This window comes from Pseudorasbora parva, chromosome 8, assembly GCF_024679245.1.
Source record: "Pseudorasbora parva isolate DD20220531a chromosome 8, ASM2467924v1, whole genome shotgun sequence".
NCBI classification, from domain to species: Eukaryota; Metazoa; Chordata; class Actinopteri; order Cypriniformes; family Gobionidae; genus Pseudorasbora; species Pseudorasbora parva.
Window position 1 is genome coordinate 28116233 of NC_090179.1, and position 22462 is coordinate 28138694.

Sequence of the window (22462 nt, forward strand, 5' to 3'; positions counted from 1 at the left end):
ATGATGATAAATTCTACGCTCTACGCTCTTTCCTATAGCTCAACCAGTAGAGCGTGGCGCTAGCAACGCCAAGGTCATGGGTTCGATTCCCAGGGAGAGCAACAACTGACAATAATGTAAAATGTGTACCTTGAATGCAATGTAAGTCGCTTTGGATAAAAGTGTCTGCCAAATGCATAAATGTAAATGTAAATGTAAATTCAGCTTTGATAACAGAAATAAATGACACTTTACTATTCACGTAGCGAACAGATGATGTACATCTAGGGCTGGGCGATATGGCCAAAATTTCATATCCCGATATAGCTCATTTGATATCCCGATAACGATATACATAACGATATAGCAATTTTTCTGTTAATTCAGTTTATGAATAGTCTATACAAAATTGCAATGTGGAAATGCAGTTTGAAATGATATACAAAACAAATAAAGGTAGTATGGACTACATTTTTATTTTATTTAGAACCTTTTTTTAAAGCAAGACTGTTGGTAAAGTTAACACCTGCCTAGGGTTGTTTACCGATGAACGTTTGACCGATGGCTGACCGTATCAACGTTAACCGATCAAAGTTGTTGGTTAAAATAAATAAAAAAGTGATCTCTAAATTAGGCTATTATAGACAGTGGACTAAACGCTACAGTTGGCCGTCTCATTCCAAAATCTTTTTGTGTGATTGAACATATCCCTCGCACTCAATTTTTCATAACTCGCCTGTTTGTACTTAATAAACCAATAAAAACATTTGGCGCGAGGTCACAGCGTTTGGGTTTGCGCGCTCACAAGGTTTGCAAAAAGTAAACACTCGAGGTTAGAGCCAGGGCAGATGACAGTATGAAGCTTGCATTTCGCTTAAGATGGGCTTACATTTGGAAATATATTACATCTTCATTTCAGTGGTAACACATAAGGTGTTGATCGTCTTTCTTTATTATTGTTAGCACTACCTCGAACTAAAGCGGCGTCTCTTCGGAGCGGTCATTTTCTTAAATGAGCCGCGGCAATGATTCAAATGAGCTTCTAACGCTGGACAAACGCCTTTATTTACAATGCGCTCACCTTGTACCTATACCATTTCGAAACTAAGGAGCCATTTGTCCTCTGATTACAAACAAGCTCCTCTGTGGCGCGTTTGCGGGACTCGTGTTTCGCGCTGTGGGGGATTTTAAAAAAGTGACGTGAGTGGAAGGGAGGCGGCAGCGCGTGTGTGTGTGTGACAGGGATGGAAATTAGCACCCGCCACCAGCCAAATGCGGGTGATTTTGCGTTGTGGCGGGTAAACTCGCTTCACCTACCGGCCACCGTGGCGGGTAAATAAAAATAGCATACTGTTTCCCCTCTTTATAAACTGTGTTCAGTGAATGCGAGTGCGGCCGCACTATGTATGTCCGAATATGACCAGTCGTTTTCGCCGTCATTACCCGGATGTAGTGCCAGAAGACGCGAATAATAACCAATAACCATAATAACTCGCGCGCACTGAGAGAAGATCCGTCACTGTCATCCGGAAGCGCGCACCCGTCTCACAGCGCGCAAATATTGAGTTCTCTTTCAAGTCTTGTGCTTAAACGGACAAACTCACACAAAAAGTATGCCAACATGTTCATCTTGATGAGTATTCTAGCAGACATAGTCTGAATATGCCTTAAGTGAACTTTATACAGTCGTGAAAGATGACGCATATCCCTCTATTAGGTCTTAAAGGGGCAGTAGCCTTTACTGCTATGTTTAATGTCAAACAAACGATAAGGACATCACTCACTGCTCTTGATTGAATAGCTTTTGTAAGTTTAATAAGGAATAATCTTTCATTTAAACAGTTAAATATGCAGTTATTTTACATTTGATTACTTTATTACATTTCTGTAGGCTAGTAGACCTGTACATTATTATTTAATGTACACATGAGTGAGATCAAGTTAAACATTTTACTTTGAATTTTATTTTATACTGTTTGATGTTGCAATGTGCTAAATAAATATTTGCATAATTTGTAATTGATTTATTATTTGAAACTTTAATATTAATTAATGCAATTGCAATGCCTTGATTTTTAGTAAAGTTACTCAGTCATAGCATTAGCCATAAATGCAATGGATAATTGGCATAATTTCTTTTAGTGCTTCGGTTTCAGCCAAGAATTTTTATTTCGATGCATCCCTACTGACAATGTTCTGCTCGGTATGTCGTCAACACGCTTCAGGAGATGCCAAAACTAGTAGTTTCATTGTTGGTACTAAAAACCTAAAACTGGAAGCCATAAAAGAATCATCCAAATGCCACATCCAGGTAAAAAAAAAAAAAGAGAGAGAACATAGAGCCCTACTCATTTAATGAAATGTATATCAGTTCATGGTTTGTGTGTGTATAAGAGTGAAAAAATGTCAGTATTTCATTGAGATTTGAGATTAAATAAACAGCTTAAGTATTGTAGAGCTTGTAGTATTAATTTTCACGTGCAGTTACACATTGTTGGTTATAAACAAGAAAGTGGCTGGTAAAAACGTTGAGTGGCTGGTAGATTTTGAAATCCACCAGCCACAGTGGCCGGTGGACAAAAAAGTTAATTTCCATCCCTGGTGTGTGAGAGCGAGAGAGAGACAGAGGGAGCGTGGCTCGTGGGTGTTATTTCAAATAGCGCAGCATATTTTAAACTAATCGGTTAACCGGTTTCAACCGGCTAATGAGGCTCGGTGGTCGGTCAAGAAAATGTTTAGTTTTCGCCATCCCTACACCTGCCATTAAAATATTTCAATATATGGCTATATGGTGTGCCACGCGTAAAAGCCCGTTGCAGCGTCTGTGTCTGAAGTTTGTTTTGAGCGCTTATGCCACTATTCTGGCATAATTACTCTGAGAATTACCCTGGTCTGAACCGCGTCTACTACCGTCTTCCTTCATGTTTGTTTATGTATTGCAGCGTGCATGGGCAAGCCGTGGCGTGAGGTGCATCTTGACGTAAAATTCTGCCATAAACGCCTTATCGTGGCGTAAGCGATAGAGCCTTATATAAAACGATAGACATTTTCTATCGTCCAGACGATATATTTCGTCATATCGCCCAGCCCTATGTACATCAGAATAATATTTCACTGTATTACGTTTTTTACTGCATTTTTAATTAAATAAATGCAGCATATATATATTTTCTTTACCCAATAATTTAATGTTGAGCTCTGCTCTGATTAGCTTATTTCAGCACCTCACACAAGTTCAGTTGTTCAGAGAAGCGGACTGTGAGTCCTGACCGTCCTGATACAACACAGACCGACTGAATGACACTTTAAGCAGAAAATCTCAAATGGAGATTGATAAAAATGCAGCTTACTTGTTTATTGGTGTTTTCAGATCATCCGCGCGTGTGTGAGAGAGAGCGCTTGCGTGAATATGGTTGCCAGATTGCACGTTTAGGTAAAACACCGGAAATTATACGTGTTCTTTTCACAGAAAAGCTCAGATTGGGTGATTTAAATGACTGAAATCTGGAGACAGCAAACACGAACACTCAAACGCTCTTCTTTTCCCCCCGACAAAATGTGAAAAAAAAACACTGGTTTTGGTTTTGGTTTTTTAAACTACATTTTAGACTCGTCTTTTTTCGTCAACGATATTGCATGTTTATATAACGTTAGTCACAATGTAGGCTACACAGTAACTGTGATGTACTCTGAAATACAAGCATGCAAAAACATCATACTGCAATTCTCAAAAATATAAATATATATTTTTTACAAAATGAATAGAAGCCTTGTCGAATGACTATCTTTTAACTTTTATGGTGGAGAAGGTGACGTTAGCGAGACGGATTGAGTGAGCGATCTGTAAGAAACTAAAGTAGAATGACATGCGTATCTACGGTTGTATTTTGTAATACAAAATAATAGTAACCTTTGTCATTAGACACACTATTTAGTTTTGTATGGTACTTGGAGTTTCCTATTGTTACTGTACTCGTATCTTGTGTTATCTAGACAATGCCGTCTCTAAGAAATTTTCAATTAAATTAGAAATTGTTTAAACAGTCAATAAGTGGATAAATCACTACTTACTGCTTGCAGGAATACAGTTGTAATTGCCCATTTCTTCAGCTTTAGATGCTGAGGGAAGCTTGCTTGATAGGAGGTATACAGCAAAGCATTTGTGAAGCCACAACACACACAACCTTGAGGCGGATAGGCTACAACAGCAGAAGACCCCACCGGGTACCATTCACCTCCACTCAAAATAGGAAAAAGAGGCTACAATTTGCACAAGCTCACCAAAATTGGACAGTTGAAGACTGGAAAAATGTTGCCTGGTCTGATGAGTCTCGATTTCTGTTAAGACATTCAGATGGTAGAGTAAACAGAATTAGAGCATGGATCCATCATGTCATATATTTATATATTTATATAAATTCAACCCTTCAAAATGCCTGAAACCCTTCGTGATTTGGCCCACAGACTCTGAGCATTTTCAGATATAGTTGGTGTATCTGTCAGCTCTGCACCTATACTGCTCATGCTTTGTAAAGGTGAACGGGATGGTGTGAGCTGAGTGGGTTGATTGGTGTGTGTGTGTGTGTGTGGGCAGAGAGAGTGTGAGGCAGCTGGTGTGGTGGGAGGCCAGCACTCAGGCCGGTCTTGTGACTGAGACATCAGCCCTGAGCTCTGAGCATTGTGTCTGTGTAGCCGATCATCTGAGCATCTCTCTGAGGGGGGAGCGGCGGCCAGAACCCAATGAGCTCCAGCAACAAAGCAGGCACTATTTTAGAATGAGGTCATTATGTGGCTATAGTTTGATGGTGTTTACTAATAAAGCACACAGTGGGAATGCAGGCTGTTTTCACAACTATGACAACATGGTTATTAATGAGAGTGTATAGATGAATTATAACATTGTTTGCTGTTATCAACATAACTATCTTAAAGGGACACTGCACAAATTTCTGTCATCATTTACTCATCCTCATGTTCTGTTTCCTGAGGATGTGTCACCCAGGATCATGTAATCATAAAAAAATGTATAATTATTTCCTTTAAGTGACTAGTGTCCGATATCTTAGAGGGCAATCTAATGGCCAATATAAAGCCTTTATATAGTTAATAAATTATAAATAAATTATTTGTAAATGAATTGAAAATAAATCTCTAAATTAAACAGGCTTGCTTTAGATTGCAACTTCTTGATTTTGTAATCATATTACAGGATTTTTTCACGAATCAAGAAATTGTTGTAAAAAATATTAATAAAAGGAAGTAAACATCGTAACCAATGATTAGCTCTGAAGGCTAATCTAATAAGTTTGTGTGCACTAGGAATCTTATTTTTTTCAAATAAAGACAAGTTCTATCTATTTATTCCATGTTTGTAGTTTTTTAACACTTTTTATCCGCATTTGTAGTTCTAATCGAATTCTCGTCCAACTCGCAATGGGTTGTGGGCAATATCAGCCGTTAGAGTCAGCGTGCGTCGATCCGCACTTCAAATTCTGACCGGAAATAGTAGACAATCCGGGTATTTTTGGAATACTCTTTTCAACATACTACGATTTGGGACATACTAATTCTATTTTCGAATATAGTATGGATAGTATGCAAATTGGGATGCAGGACATAACTAATGAAGGTGAATGGAAGTGCTGTGTGCTCAGGCAACACTATCAAAATAAAGCTCGGCATGCCATCAAAAAATAAAAGTCCCACACTCCCACTTCCACCACATCGGGCAAACAGAAAAACATTATAGGCCAATGCCGATATTTAAAAAAGCCAAATTTCGGCTGATATATCAGTCAGCTGTACTAAAAAGAAGACAAAAAGATGGTATTTTAAAATATGTCTGTGTTTTTTGAATCTGTAGCTATTTTTATGTGAAGTTTGGGCGCAAAATTGGAATATCATATAAAGCTTTTGCGAATAAAGCAGCGCTTTATCACTTCCTGAGAAATTATATATATTCTTATATCATAAATTATTTGCATCTTGTGCACAGATGAAATGCAATAAACAATGTCTTGTTATCTTGTGTTCGAGCGTGGTGTTTATGAATGCAATCATGTGAGACACTTCTGGGTGGTCATTATACAAAATCATTCTGATGGTTCAGGCATTTCAGAATGATCACACCAACATTTGAGATGATGTGCAATGAAATTGGTCCACTAATTAGTCCGGTTAGTTATCACAGTCACTTTTGAGGCAAAGTCACATGAGGTTGTTGTTGTGCATCAAGGGATTTATTAAATCATAGTGTTTCTATTGTAGTTTATGCTCAAGAGTATCTGCCTCGATTGAGCACATGTGTTTTTATTGTGCATTTTTAGAATTCATGCACATCTTGGTTTCCTTTTTTATGCAGTATCCCAAAATGTGCATATAATTCGGTGGATGGAAACAGCTAATGTTGTTTTGGACCCCGCTGACTTTAATTTTATGGACAAAAACATGTTTAAACATTCTTCAAAATATCTTATTTTACTTTCAAAGAAAAAGTAAAGTCTTGGTTAGAACAACATGATGAGGGTGAGTAAATAATAATGAGATCAGGTTTTCCTTTTTTGGGGGGAACTGTCCCTGGCCACTTTTGGCCTAACCCTTATTTTATTTCTAGCCCTTATTTTGTTTCTGGGTTATCAGTGTGCCAAATTTCATAACTTTCCCGCAAGCGGTTCTGTGGCTTGCCATAGACTCAGGAGCGGAATAATAATAATTATAGGAAAGCCAACTTATACAATACAAACCTTCTGTGCTTTGCCCCTAATTAAGTACAAATTAACTATTCAGTTGTGTTGTAGGCGCCAAAACAGTCTAGTACATTATAGACAAACAAATTTCTATGTTAAAATAATGAAGATTTCTGTTACACCTCAGACTGGTTGCTGGCCCCTACCCAGCCACCTCTATGAAGAAATTCTGGCTCCGCCACTGGTGGACAGTCAATCATTTAGAACAGATTTTAATCAGATCACAAATAATCGCATTTGGACTGACAATGTGAAGTCTATGTTTTATGTATTTTAGCTGTTCACTCCATCCTGCGTGTCAGTCCAGAAGTCTGGCTAATCATGGACAAGGTGACATAGTTATGCATAACTCCCGGGGTTTGCATTTGGAATAGTGACGGATGTTAGTAACCGTGACGCAGCGGAGCTGAAGAAATTCTCAACAGAAAGATTATAAGGTGCGTCTATCTGGAATGATTCAGTTCAGATGCGTGCAGCTGTGAACCAGGTGTCATGATGTCTCTCATTATATCGCTCTGTCAGTTAGTCAGTCATGCACGTAAGCAGATAAACATCATTCGAGAGGGTGTTCTGAGAGGGTAGTTTGCAGCTTCTTGGCCATTGGCTAAGAGCTGCTGTTGCCATGGAAACTGATGTGCTGGTTGTTGCTGGGCTTTAGATGGGAGCCGGTGCTGGAAGCTGAGTTTTGGCCGGAGTGTGCTTGACTGCTCTGACACTCCGATTATTAACAACAGCCTCTCTCGCCAGTAAACCACTCCACCTGCATCAGATGAAGCTGGATATTTCTGTCTCTGTCTATGTTATATAAATCATGATTATCTCTATCAGACAATTTTCAGCATCATTACTTCAGTCTTCAGTGTCACATGATCCTTCAGAAATTATTCTAATATGCTGATCTGGTGCCCAAGAAACATTCCTTATTGTTGAAAACAGTTGGGCTGTGCGATATAGAAGAATAATGCGATTTGATATACCTTGTTAAATAATGCGATATTGTGTGTGTGTGTGTGTGTGTGTGTGTCTGTGTGTGTGTCTGTGTGTGTGTGTGTTTGTTATTTAACAAATTTTAAAAAGTAAAAACAGTAGACTTCATATGAATTAAATATGCACTGATACATAATAAAGCTACAAAGGTTATTCAGCCAAGAGCACTGAGTGATTTTCTTGTTTGTTTGTTGTTTGTTTGTTTAGCCGCCTGTCACCTTAATAGCTGATTCACGGATCCTATTGACACGCATTCGGTTTCTTTCCCCAACTGATATCGTTCACTTAAAGCATAACCCACTGGGTTTACATGAATACTCATCAAGACAGCCGTTTTGACATAAATGTGTGTATTGACAGTTTGAGTGTGTAACATGGCACGAAACAGAACTAAAGGGATCACAGGTGCGCTTGTGCGCACGTTTCGCAGACAGTGCAAGACTGCAAGGAGTTGTTTAGTTATTACATTGAGAAACTCTTTTTAACATCAAGCAAGTCACAGTCGTGTGTGCCCAGTCTATGCTCTGCTAAATACGTCAACGTGTGCCATTGCGATATGTACATTTGTGATATTTAGATAGTTTTGATATATTGCACAGCCCTACTGTATATGAATTAGCACGTCGCATTATTTTATAAATTAATTCTAATATATATATATATATATATATATATATATATATATATATATATATATATATATATATATATATATATATATATATATATATATATATATAATATGCATAAAAGGTGCCTTGTAGAGACTTGTGGAGTGGGATTTGAGTGGTGACAAATAAACTGATTTTGAATCGTTAAAACACATTTTGAACTGAAAATGAAAATGATTGACTGGTCAGCTGTGTAAGGATGGCTTGATATTATGTGGTCAGAATGAATTTAAATAGTGCAGGAGGCTGGAAGAGGAAGCTGAGGGCTGTGGGTCATTCAGGAGTTTGACTCTCTGGGTACTAGGCAACAGCACTGTCAAAATGATCCGCGTTCGCGTGGATCCGTAAAAAAACTATAAACTATTGTACATGCCAGGCCAATAGTTAGTGGTGATGTTACTTTGTGAAGAAATACTATGTCCCTATTGACTGATTACGTAATACGCATGCACATGACATCACGGACCGTTTTAATCAGACTTAACAACCGGATAGGATAACGTGCAATTTGAAACCTCTTTTCAAAGGTTTGCATTGTCAGGCCCCCAAACCTGCATTGTCGTGTAAATGAACAGCTAATACGCATACGAAAAACAGTGTCGTGGAAACGGGCCCAAAATCTGTGTTTGTAAGAATGGGAGGGCCACTGGTGTTATGACTGCAGCTCTTGGTTGTCTCCTGCACACTTCCTCTCTCCCTCTCTTAGCCTGACAAAAGGAACTCACTTTTAAGCTCAGTGACCACATCTACTGTAATGCGCAAACCAGCCTGGGGTATTTTGCTGCAAACTGCAGTTTGAGCACAGTTTTTCTTAGAGTTGCCTAATGAACAGATTTTTTTTTTATTATATCCCTTTTCTGTTAATACATACCTCTTAGCACAGGAGTGTTGTCATATACCTATACAGTGCAGCCCAGACATCACCATTGAAAATATGGGATTTAGTATTTTTTTTTAAAATTATCCTAGAATTTTCAGTAATATTCTGCATATGTTTAATATTAAAATAATATTTCTCTCTCTCTCTCTCTCTTTCTCTCTCTCTCTCTCTCTCTCTCTCTCTCTCTCTCTCTCTCTCTCTCTCTCTCTCTCTCTCTCTCTCTCTCTCTCTCTCTCTCTCTCTCTCTCTCTCTCTCTCTCTCAGGTTTTGGTCCATATGAGGCCACTGTCTTGCAGATGAGCCATCAGTGGGGGCTGTCGTGTCGCAGACCCAGATAGTGACTGGCTGCTGCGGCCTTGGCCCCGCCCCCTCCCAGCATGCCCAACGCTGTTCGCGCGGGGAGTCTGAAAGACCCCGACATCGCAGATCTCTTTTTTAAAGAAGACCCCGAAAAACTCTTCTCAGACCTGAGGGAGATCGGTCATGGCAGCTTCGGTGCTGTATACTTTGTGAGTACTTTTCTACTCCCAAGAAAATGGCTTTTAAACTCTGGTAGTTTATTTTAGGTTGCGAGGAAGCATTGAAGTCACAATTGTACATCTACTGAATTTGTGTTCATTTATTTTTACAGGCACGGGATGTGCGGACCTCAGAGGTGGTGGCCATCAAGAAAATGTCCTATAGTGGAAAACAGTCCAATGAGGTGAGTCCTATTTTTTCATGTTAAGCACATTCTGAGTGCTTAAGAGTTCTGAGTTGAGATATTACTCATGATTACGCATGTGAAGCTCCAGACTGTAGCCTATGCATATCCCATGAGTCATTATTTAATCAGAGCTCTGATGCATAGTTTTTTTTCTATTCACCTGTAGAACTGTTAAAATATAACAATGTTGTTATTGTTAACTAAAACGTATTTTTGTTTATTATAAGAAAGTTGAAATAAAAAATAAATATAAAATGGAAAAACTTTGATTAAACTAAAATGATTAAAACTGAAAAAGATAAATAGAATTAATAAAATGACAAAAGCACATAAAAAATTATTATGTATACTCAATTTATACTCAAATACAATTCAAAATATTCAACAAATACTTAAATAGTATATAATACTACAATAACACTGTGGAGGGCTGTAACCAGGGACATGCAGAGACTTTTTCAGGGGCAGGGGCTCAAATGTAAAACGGGCAATATGTAAAAAATAAAAAAATTATATATATATATATCATTTATATTTTATGTATACAGGTCCTTCTCAAAAAATTTGCATATTGTGATAAAATTCATTATTTTCCATAATGTAATGATACGAATTAAACTTTCATATATTTTAGATTCATTGCACACCAACTGAAATATTTCAGGTCTTTTATTGTTTTAATACTGATGATTTTGGCATACAGCTCATGAAAACCCAAAATTCCTATCTCAAAAAAATTGCATATTTAATCCGACCAATAAAAGAAAATTGTTTTTATTACAAAAAAAGTCAACATTCAAATAATTATGTTCAGTTATGCACTCAATACTTGGTCGGGAATCCTTTTGCAGAAATGACTGCTTCAATGCGGCGTGGCGTGGAGGCGATCAGCCTGTGGCACTGCTGAGGTGTTATGGAGGCCCAGGATGCTTCGATAGCGGCTTTAAGCTCATCCTGAGTGTTGGGTCTTGCGTCTCTCAACTTTCTCTTCACAATATCCCACAGATTCTCTATGGGGTTCAGGTCAGGAGAGTTGGCTGACCAATTGAGCACAGTAATACCATGGTCAGTAAACCATTTACCAGTGGTTTTGGCACTGTGAGCAGGTGCCAGGTCGTGCTGAAAAACAAAATCTTCATCTCCATAAAGCTTTTCAGCAGATGGAAGCATGAAGTGCTCCAAAATCTCCTGATAGCCTGCATTGACCCTGCCCTTGATAAAACACAGTGGACCAACACCAGCAGCTGACATGGCACCCCAGACCATCAGTGACTGTGGGTACTTGACACTGGACTTCAGGCATTTTGGCATTTCCTTCTCCCCAGTCTTCCTCCAGACTCTGGCACCTTGATTTCCGAATGACATGCAAAATTTGCTTTCATCCGAAAAAAGTACTTTGGACCACTGAGCAACAGTCCAGTGCTGCTTCTCTGTAGCCCAAAAGTGGCTTGACCTGAGGAATGCGGCACCTGTAACCCATTTCCTGCACACGCCTGTGCACGGTGGCTCTGGATGTTTCTACTCCAGACTCAGTCCACTGCTTCCGCAGGTCCCCCAAGGTCTGGAATTGGTCCTTCTCCACAATCTTCCTCAGGGTCCGGTCACCTCTTCTCGTTGTGCAGCGTTTTTTGCCACACTTTGTCCTTCCCACAGACTTCCCACTGAGGTGCCTTGATACAGCACTCTGGGAACAGCCTATTCGTTCAGAAATGTCTTTCTGTGTCTTACCCTCTTGCTTGAGGGTGTCAATGATGGCCTTCTGGACAGGGTCAGGTCGGCAGTCTTACCCATGATTGCGGTTTTGAGTAATGAACCAGGCTGGGAGTTTTTAAAAGTCTCAGGAATCTTTTGCAGGTGTTTAGAGTTAATTAGTTGATTCAGATGATTAGGTTAATAGCTCGTTTAGAGAACCTATTCATGAAATGCACATTTTTTGAGAATTTTGGGTTTTCATGAGCTGTATGCCAAAATCATCAGTATTAAAACAATAAAAAGACCTGAAATATTTCAGCTGGTGTGCAATGAATCTAAAATATATGAAAGTTTAATTTTTATCATTACATTATGGAAAATAATGAACTTTATCACAATATGCTAATTTTTTTAGAAGGACCTGTATATGTGTGTGTGTGTGTGTGTGTGTGTGTGTAGTCTGCGGTTCGCTGCTGATGTGAACGCAATCGTACTAAATCACGGAAGTGAACCGCTATTAATGACGTATGATTTGATAAAAATGTGTGTTTTTTTGTGTGTGTTTCACTCATTTACCTGACGGGCGTCACTGACTGACATACTGTAAGCAGAGAGCTGTAGATCTCATTTCTGCTCGCCTTTAACGTTCTATAAAGCCTTTGCAGTGCATTTGCGACAGATAGATACCATAGACTGTAAAACAATATGGACGTAGTGTCCGTGACGTCACCCATAGGATTCTGATAAGCCGTTCTGAAGCTTAAAGTAGGGGCGAGCTGGGCGTTGCCATCTTGTGAGCGAGTCATCGCGTGTCACGCTCAGATAACAAAAAATGGGCAAAAAGGAGAGATGTAGGCGAAGCTTAGGTGACGCAATGACTAACAGACAGCGGATATATGGCTATCCACCTGTAAAAAAATCACCCCCCTCACAGTTGTCATGAAGGTCAAAATTAGCCATATAGGCCAAAACCACAATTTGTACCAGGCTGTAAACATGTTTTTTTTCTGCTGTAAAGCTGGGAATTTTAACATGGGGCTCAATTAGATTCTGCTCCTTTCTGGGGCCTGTCCCTAATGGCCATTTGAGGAATTGCAGTTTACATTACTTCCGTATTGGCTTCAAGAGAGATTGCGGGAGGTTGCCGCCTGATAGACACAAGTGCCATTACATGAAGCTTTGGTAACAAAACCAATGGTTCAAAAACAAAAATAAAAAAGTCACTAGAGCAACGCTATGCATTTCGCCGCCTTCACGCTCGCTACTAAGCAATCGGGTAAACAGCTGCTGCTTTGATGACGCAAACGAACCCCGGTGCAAATAATATAATATGAACACAGTCCGGTGGGGGAGGGGGGAGCAATCAAACTCAAGTTGTCCAGGCAATCGAACCAAGTGTGAAAGCTCCCTTATAGACAGAGGAGCATTCTTCTAGCCAGGAAACAAAAAGAAAATGATCCATTCACCGATTATCTGACTTCAATCTTTCAAAAAAAGACCAGAAATACCTATTTTTAAAATTCTTTTTTGATGACAAATCATGTCTTTTTAACCTGTGCTCCTAAGCAGGGTAAAATATTTTGATTGCTCCTGCTTACCCAGAAAGGAGTTTTTCTTGCATAACAACTGTATATCGCATCATGTATTTCACATGTATTAATTCATCACTGATTGCTTTTAAATCTACTCTCATCTTTTTTCCAGAAATGGCAGGATATAATAAAGGAGGTGAAATTCCTTCAGAGGATAAAGCATCCAAACAGCATAGAATACAAAGGATGCTACCTGCGAGAGCACACAGCATGGGTAAGAAATCTGACCCTGCTAGCAGCTCACGTGGCTTTCTGTCAACAGTCCATGTCAGGGATAGTTCTGCATATGATGTAATTAAATTAGTTCTTTATGTTTGTGGGATACATTGTGAAATGTGTCTGTCTCTCTAGCTGGTGATGGAGTACTGTCTGGGTTCCGCCTCAGATCTTCTCGAGGGTAAGCTTGGATGTTTTAATGCTTGCTTAATGCGCTGATTAGCCGCAAAGATATGTGGCCTCTATATACATCCTCCATTTACAAGCAAAATATACATTTATTTATGGAAGTATTTGTTTATCTCCAGAGAGACCTCTATAAACCAGATTTATTTTACTTACAGTACACAAAAAACCTTTACAAGAGATGGAGATAGCAGCGATTACTCACGGTGCTTTGCAGGGGTTGGCGTACCTCCACTCCCACAACATGATTCACAGGTGAGTTCTAAGTTTAGAGGAGTTTGTAGTACCTAATCTGGCTTTATACATTTAAAACACATGCACACATATACAGCTCTAGAAAAAATGAAGAGGCCACTTAACATTCAGAAATTCATGTTAAGTGGTCTCATTTTTGGTCTCTTTTTTCCAGGGATGTATATAATATTCCATGTTCATTAATTTATATATATAATATATATTGAAATAGAAAACAGTTAATTTAAACTGCAATAATGATTAAATAAATACAGAGCAAAAGAGATGTTCAAAAACTTTATTATTCCAAAATTAGTATTGTGTGTGTGTGAATATATTTAAATAAAATGTGTATTATCCATTGACAAAAGTGTTTATTTTAGAACTGTTTTTTTGTCAGAATTTATTTTGTTCATCAGTCTAATCCAATCAAATTGATATTTGCGGGCTAACATGCCTTGCTTATATTTGAATCTGTTGATAAACATAATGTATCGCCATCTTTTGAATGTTGACTTAAATCAGGGCAGTGTGATGTTCATATTTGTACGTTCACCCTTTTGCCCTGCTGTCTGACAGGGATATCAAGGCTGGGAACATCCTGCTCACAGAGCCTGGACAGGTGAAGCTGGCAGATTTCGGTTCTGCTTCTATCGCTTCGCCTGCTAATTCATTTGTAGGGACTCCTTATTGGTGAGTTGCACATTTTTAATTTCTTAGAGTTTCAACAGTTATGAACTTCATAGACCTCATCAAACTATATAAAAGAATCAATCATAGGCAAGTCTGCAGTTCGTGCCTGGAGAGCCTAAATGTTTGCAGAGTTAATGAGATTATAAGCTTTGAAAGTTCTGTTTAAAAGTTTTTGTTGTTTTTAGATTCTGCCTAGGTACAGCAACTATTAAAATATATTATTTTAGTTTGTTTATATTGTATAACACTGAAATCTTCGGTTTTTCTCCAATATTTGCTTCCATCTCAGGATGGCCCCAGAGGTAATCCTGGCCATGGATGAGGGTCAGTATGATGGAAAGGTTGACATCTGGTCTCTAGGAATAACCTGTATTGAATTAGGTGAGATAAAATGATATGATTCATATAGACTTATTTTTTTCTAATAATTTCTAATAGTCTTTTTCTCCTCTAGCTGAAAGGAAACCTCCTCTCTTCAACATGAATGCAATGAGTGCCTTATACCATATCGCGCAGAATGAGAGTCCATCCCTTCAATCCATTGAATGGTGAGTGAGAGCTTTGAGTTGAGGAAGCTAATGAACACTAGATAAATGCTATGTTATTGAGAAATATCCTGCTCTTTCTTTTTCCAGGACGGACTACTTTAGAAACTTTGTGGACTCATGCTTACAGAAGTTGCCCCAGGACAGGCCCAACTCTGAAGAACTGCTAAAAGTAAGTTACAAACAGAACTTCTGTTCAAACAGAAGTATGGAGTTCAGTGAGTTCTTCCAGAAGATACTTCCGTACAGGGACGCTGTCAGAATTAATTTATTTTAATGTGATCTTTTTTTTCTTCACTGCCCTCTGATGACTTTAGCTGTTTAGTGTTATTCTTAATGCTCTGATTTTCCGCATCTGTGACACAAGGAAAAGAAAACAGAGAGAGAGTTTTTGCTGGCCTGGTCAAACTAGTAGTTCAGGGCTGCTTTTCTCGTAATCCTAAGTTGACCGGTGTAGAACACTTGCCACCAATGGTCTCTACAATCAATTTAGGCTTACAATGCTTTTGGAAAACATAGCCCAGATTAATATTAAAAAATAATCTCTTAAAAAACTAAAATTAAAAAAACTAGTCTCTTATGCTTACTAAGGCTGTATTTATTTGATAAAAATACAGCAATAATGTGAAATATGATTACAATGTAAAATAACTACTGTTTTCTATTTGAACACAGTTTTCAACTGTAATTTATTTATCCAGTCTTCAGTGTCACACGATCCTTCAGAAATCATTCTAATATTCTGATTTGGTGCTCAAGCAACATTTCTTATCAATATCAAATGTCGAAAACATTGATGTTTGTTTGTCAAATTATTAATTTCTTGAAAAAAAGATCTTAGTGACATTAAACCTTTGAACAGTAGTTTACATCTATGCTAGCCATCTAGTTAACAAAATTAGGAGAATTTACAAAGTGTGTTAAATGTGTTCATTTACCTGTCAATTGCTAATATTTAAAAGTAAAAATTCTCACTCAGGTTCTTTTAAAGCATTATTTTGATCATCATAACCTTGTGTGTAGCATGCATTTGTCCAGCGCGAGCGGCCAGAGTCAGTGCTTATTGACCTGATCCTGCGCACCAAAGATGCTGTGAGAGAGCTGGACAACCTGCAGTACCGCAAGATGAAAAAGATCCTCTTCCAGGAGGCCCACAATGGCCCTGCGGCAGAGGTCCCAGACGACGAGGAGGTCAGTTATTGTAACAGCATTGTAACAGTTATTGTTCAGGTCTATAGACATGCATTGCCTCAACACTTTCAGGATATTTGTAATGAAGAGATGTTTCTGTTTATTTAATGTGTTGTAGGAAGTGGAGCACAGTGCTGGCCGCACAGGCACAGTGAACAGTGTGGGCAGTAACCAGTCCATCCCTAGCATGTCTATCAGCGCGAGTTCACAGAGCAGCTCAGTTAACAGCCTGCCTGATGCCACAGACGCCACCGATGACAACAAGAGTGAGGTGGACCTACTGATGGAGAAAGACCAAACCATCATACCCAACAGTTCCATGATTCATGTCAAACCGGTTCGTGCAGCACGTCCACTATTTACATTCACATTTATTCTCTTTGCAGACTTGTTTTGTATTAAATGCATCAGTCAGTCACCATTACTTCAAATTTATACACTTTCTCGATCTGTCCAGCTCTAATCTGATTGGCTGACACCATTTGTGTTTTTACAGTCAACTAAATTTGTGTTTACTAGGTACTGCCTTTTTCACTTGTGTGAAAACAAAAACAGTACTTTTGGATGGACAGAAATTCTGATCACCTACACACATTTGTGTTTGTCTATGCATGTATTTAAGACCAATTTTTTAAATATATATATATATATATATATATATATATATATATATATATATATATATATATATATATATATATATATATATATATATATATATATATATATATACACACACACACACACACATTATATACATGCAAATAGTCCTTAATTACATGTATACTTTGGATGTGATTAATCAAATTATTAGTTAAGTGAAAGTTTTATTAGTCAAAGTTACTAAAATGCTTGAAGTATTAATGCAGGAAACTAAACTGTAAGTTTAAGTGGTTAGACCTTTGCAACTGTTGTTTGTCTTTGAAATCCAAAGCACATCGAACATATACGCATGGCCTGTTTGGTAATAATATGCTTAATGTTTTTGAAGGAGGAAGAAAGCTACCAGGAAGAAACAGAGGCTCAGAAACAGCCCACGGAGCCCCAGTCTCCCCCAGCACAGACACCACGGCGTCAGTACCGGAATCGAGAGCACTTTGCCACCATCCGTACAGCCTCCCTGGTGAGAGAGACAGATTACCACCCAAGAACAGAGTCAGAGAGTCTGTGTTCTCTCCAATCACTTCAAGTTTAATAGTTAACTGATTCTACAGCACTTAAGGTATAAAAGCTACTTTCTGTTCTGCTGGTCAAGTGCTTGTCATTGTGTGTTCTAGGTGACGCGTCAGATTCAAGAGCACGAGCAGGACTCTGAGGTGCGCGAGCAGATGTCTGGCTACAAACGTATGCGCAGACAGCACCAGAAACACCTTCTGGCCCTCGAGAACAAGCTGAAGGGCGAGATGGACGAGCACAGACTCAAGCTAGACAAAGAACTGGAGAATCAGAGGAACAGCTTTGCTGCCGAGATGGACAAACTCATCAAGAAGCACCAATGCACGTTGGAGAAAGATGTACTGAAACATTTCATACAAAAGATTTAAGGTTAAAGACATTGAACAGTCAGAATGGATGGTCTGTTTATAATGCATTATTCTCCCTACCAGTCCAAGACTTTTACCAACGACGAAAAGAAGTTTCTGCAGCACATTCAGAGCCAGCAGAAGAAGGAGCTTAACAGCTTTCTGGAGTCTCAGAAACGCGAGTATAAACTGCGCAAGGAACAGCTCAAAGAGGTCAGGAAGCCACTCTGGACAGCCTCTATAAATTCTGTTACACATTCCCATTTATTGCAATTTTTCATTGCAGGAGCTGAATGAGAACCAGTCCACACCAAAGAAGGAGAAGCAGGAGTGGCTGTCCAAGAAGAAGGAGAACTTCCAGCACTTCCAGGCAGAGGAGGAAGCCAACCTACTCCGCCGACAGCGGCAGTATCTGGAGCTTGAGTGTCGCAGGTTCAAACGGCGCATTCTCATCGCACGTCACAATGTGGAGCAAGATCTAATGAGAGAGGTTAGCAGACAGGGAGTTTGTATGTACATATAAACTCACAAATCTGAATTGTCCTTACGTCTCAAGTTTTGGGCTTTTAACTGAGCCAGAAATTTGCGACATAAATCAGTCTGACATTTAACTGTTCTCAGGAGTTGAACAAACGTCAGACGCAGAAGGATCTGGAACATGCCATGCTGCTCCGACACCATGAGTCCATGCAGGAGCTGGAATTCAGGCACCTGAGCACTATCCAGAAGATGCGTGCAGAGCAGATCCGCCTGCAGCACCAAACCGAGCTCACAAACCAGCTAGAGTACAACAAGCGCAGGGAGAGGGAGCTCAGACGCAAACACGTCATGGAGGTCCGACAGCAGCCTAAGAGTCTCAAGGTAAAATCACTCTAGTTTTTCAGTCATGGGATGGCAGCCGAACTGATTAAATAATTAAAAAAAGATTAGTTAGATCATTAACAATTTGACCCAGCTGATTGCATCTATGGATGGATCGACTAGTTTCAAAGTTATTTTCCCCTTATTCATTTTGTGTAAAATAATCTGCTAGCTAGTTGTCCAACAATCGACTAGTTGATTAGTAAGGTTGAATATTTTTTAGAATTTATTTCCATTTCCCCATATTTATTGTATGTATTTTTGACTAGTCTGCTATCTTATGGTGACATTATTACATTGTACTTACTCAAATAAGTACTAGTAATATTTAGGTTGAGCAGGACGATTAAACTAATCGAAACCGAAATTCAAAACCTCTAAATGATGAATATTTTCCTTGTTGGTTATTCCGTTTTTTAATCCCGTTAATACTTTCCCATTAAAAACATACTACTGCACAAATGTTGTCATGTGACTTTGCCTGTCTCCGAGTCAGCACAAACAGACAAGCGCACAAACCCCAAAGCTTGATCACTTTTGCTTACGTCCTCACAAAAGTTTGTCAATTGTATGTTTAAAGGCCACTGCCCTGCAGCATTTAACTTTAACCCCTGATAAAACTCACCTGTCTGTAGCTTTCTAGTAATCCTGAAGAGATTTATTAGCTGGTTCAGGTGTGTTTGATAAGGGTTGGAACTAAACTCTGCAGGGCAGTGGTCCCCCAGGAGTTTGCCCATCCCTGGTTTAAAGGCTTGCCAGTTTGAACATTCAAGTAATTTTACACCAATTGGGAAAAGATCGCACTTCAAGCTGCTCGCAAGCTGTTTTTTCTGTGACAGATTGTCGAACCTAGTTTTAGACAGCGCGCAAACGCAAGTGAGCTGTTATGATATGACATTTGCCATAGCTTTGCACAGGGCGACCAGAGTTTGAAGGCTTTCTTAAGCCAGCATCAAAGTTAGTTCATTTTAAAATTACAAATATAAGAAATACACTCTTTCATTAGAAAAAAAATCCCAACTTTAATAGTTGATCTAAAACGTTCAAATAAATCACTACGTAACTACCACACCTTAAAATAAAGTGTTACCTGATTAGCTTACTATCCACCAACCAACTAGTTAATTAGTGAGGACCGCTGCATTCCATTTCATTCTTTTGTCTTCAGTCCAGCTATTTTTGAACACATGAATGCATCCTTTTTGAACACCCCTGAAGAAACATTTTGCACATCCCTAATTACTTCATTTATTTTCTAACTAATTCTGTTTACTGATGTTTCTGCCATCTTGTTGTTTCACTGACAGTCCAAAGAGCTCCAGATCAAGAAACAGTTCCAGGATACATGTAAGATCCAGACCCGGCAGTACAAAGCCCTGCGAAATCACCTGCTGGAGAACACGCCGAAACCCGAACACAAGACCATGCTGAAGAGACTGAAGGAGGAGCAAACCAGGAAACTAGCCATCCTCGCCGAGCAATACGACCACACCATCAACAACATGCTCTCCACACAGGCTGTGAGTAAAAGACATAAGCTAAAAAAACAATATGTTGAAACTGTTTCACCATCAACGCCTGATCAGATAACACCGATGATCTCGCTCTCTCTTAGTTGCGCCTGGATGAGGCACAGGAGGCAGAGTGTCAGGTGCTGCGGATGCAGCTGCAGCAAGAGTTGGAGCTTTTGAATGCGTATCAGAGTAAGATCAAGATGCAGACGGACGCCCAGCAGGAGCGAGAGAGGAAGGAGCTGGAGCAGAGAGTGTCTCTCCGGAGGGCCCTGCTGGAGACCAAGGTCCTACACTTAAACACACAATCACTTTCACAGTTTTTTTCATATATATGTATAAATATATATTTATCAAAAAGCTTTGTTTTAGTATTGTAAAATATTTGGTCATGCAGCTGAGTAAAATCAATTCTATAATATAGAATATATGTCTTTTGGGGCTATTCTGATGAAACTTCACAACACAACCAACAAGGTGCGTGAAAAAAAAAAAAAAAATACAACACAAATACAAAACCAGCAGCAATTGTGGAATGGAGAAATGGAATAAAATCCAAATGAAACTGGAAAATGTTTTATTGTTTAATTTCTAGTGCTGCATGATCTATTTGTACAGACACTGTTAAGAAAACAATTTTTATTTCATTTTATTTTTTCCAGTGGTCCCAAAGTGGACTTGGACAATTCATTTAATGTTGTCAATTTATTATTTTATGATTATATTATTATCATTATTTATCAATAATGATTTGATATTTATGCATTGCTAGTCATGTTTAATCATGCCTTAAGTGTCCAAATTGTTTGGACTACTCTACATTAAACTTTATATAAAACCATATTAATAATTAAACTTTACTCCGTCTTCTGCTATGTCTCACAGATTGAAGAGGAGATGTTTACCTTGCAGAACGAGCGCACTGAGCGTATCCGTAGCCTGCTGGAGCGCCAGGCCCGAGAGATTGAGGCTTTCGACTCCGAGAGCATGCGCTTGGGCTTTAGCAACATGGTGTTGGCTAACATCTCTCCTGAGGGCCTCAGCCACAGCTTCCCTGGGGCCCCGGCCAGTTGGATCCCCCATCAGCATCACTCAGATGGCTCTCAGGGGACACAGTGGGGCAGCAGCACTGGTTCAGGGGCCAGCCACCATTACCACTCCAGTCAGGGAGGAGCACAGGCCCAGCAGGGCTGGGGCCAAGCCATGCCAGGAGGTGGGCTTCCTCCGTGGGGTCACTCCGCCTCAGGCCCTCCAGGGGCCATGCCAAAAAGCAGTGTGGGGATGCGGAACAGCCCTCAGGCGCTTAGGAGGACCACCTCAGCGGGGCGCACTGAGCAGGGCATGAGTAGGAGCACCAGCATCACATCTCAGATATCCAACGGTTCGCACCTGTCCTTTACATAGACACCAGTGCGTTTGTGCCAACCCTGCACACACAAAACACACACAGGGTAGGGGAACGCACTGGCCCACACTACAGACTGGCACAGAGAACAGAGCTAACTGTACTCGTCTACCCACCTCCGTCTCTTCCTATTCTCCCTCTCACTCTCTCTCATTTCACTTTCCCTACATGCAGATATGCATGTAAACTATAGTAAATATCACTCAGGTCAAAAGATATTCCAACTTTGCATGAAGCTTGTTTGACAGCCATGCAGAGCTAGAGTCAAAAACACTAGTCTGATTTAAAGCTCACTTGATGAAGATTCATTTCTTGCTAATATTATAAAGAGATAGAAAAAGAAGAAAAAGAAAATAATATAGATTATTATATAATATTAATAATATTGTTAAGAATAATATATATATATATATATATATATAAATAAAATAAATGTTTATTGATTTAGCTTTACTCCACTTAATTTGGGGATTCATTAACCAAAAGTATGTTGAAAAGAGACATTGGCCATAATTCAAAATATTTGCAAATAAATTCGAAATGATTATGTAAGAATACAATCTAAGCTGTCAGCCTGCTGTCATACTCTTAGGACAAAAAAATTGGGTTTAAAATCAAGATGGATTGACTGTGTGCAGTATTTGTAGTGTCTGTGTTAGGAAGAGAGCCGGCGAATCTGTTGATTTTTAAGTTTGACGATTTCCTGAGAAGATTTAGGAGTTTGCCTACATCAAGTACTGTATTTTTCCAGAAAATAATGTGAAAAAAAATACACATTTCATTAGTTTCTTTTTGATAATACTTTACAGACCTATAGTCATGTTTAGTCGTCATGTAAAGGTCA

At 39.1% G+C, this 22462-nt stretch overlaps 1 protein-coding gene across 1 annotated transcript in view; it reads left to right on the forward strand.

Moving 5' to 3' along the window:
• Positions 1 to 21989, forward strand: part of taok1a (TAO kinase 1a) — a 28117-nt gene extending 6128 nt beyond the window's left edge. Inside the window, exons 2-20 of the mRNA XM_067450605.1 lie at positions 9528 to 9772; positions 9895 to 9966; positions 13366 to 13467; positions 13605 to 13650; positions 13814 to 13910; positions 14469 to 14582; positions 14872 to 14963; positions 15037 to 15130; positions 15218 to 15299; positions 16151 to 16318; positions 16437 to 16655; positions 17310 to 17441; positions 17596 to 17832; positions 17926 to 18054; positions 18128 to 18331; positions 18463 to 18702; positions 20010 to 20222; positions 20318 to 20500; positions 21099 to 21989. Of these exons, the coding sequence (XP_067306706.1) occupies positions 9641 to 9772; positions 9895 to 9966; positions 13366 to 13467; positions 13605 to 13650; positions 13814 to 13910; positions 14469 to 14582; positions 14872 to 14963; positions 15037 to 15130; positions 15218 to 15299; positions 16151 to 16318; positions 16437 to 16655; positions 17310 to 17441; positions 17596 to 17832; positions 17926 to 18054; positions 18128 to 18331; positions 18463 to 18702; positions 20010 to 20222; positions 20318 to 20500; positions 21099 to 21617 (3075 nt within the window). The 5' untranslated portion in view covers positions 9528 to 9640 and the 3' untranslated portion in view covers positions 21618 to 21989. The remainder of the gene's footprint in view (positions 1 to 9527; positions 9773 to 9894; positions 9967 to 13365; positions 13468 to 13604; positions 13651 to 13813; positions 13911 to 14468; positions 14583 to 14871; positions 14964 to 15036; positions 15131 to 15217; positions 15300 to 16150; positions 16319 to 16436; positions 16656 to 17309; positions 17442 to 17595; positions 17833 to 17925; positions 18055 to 18127; positions 18332 to 18462; positions 18703 to 20009; positions 20223 to 20317; positions 20501 to 21098) is intronic.
• Positions 21990 to 22462: the final 473 nt, after the last annotated feature.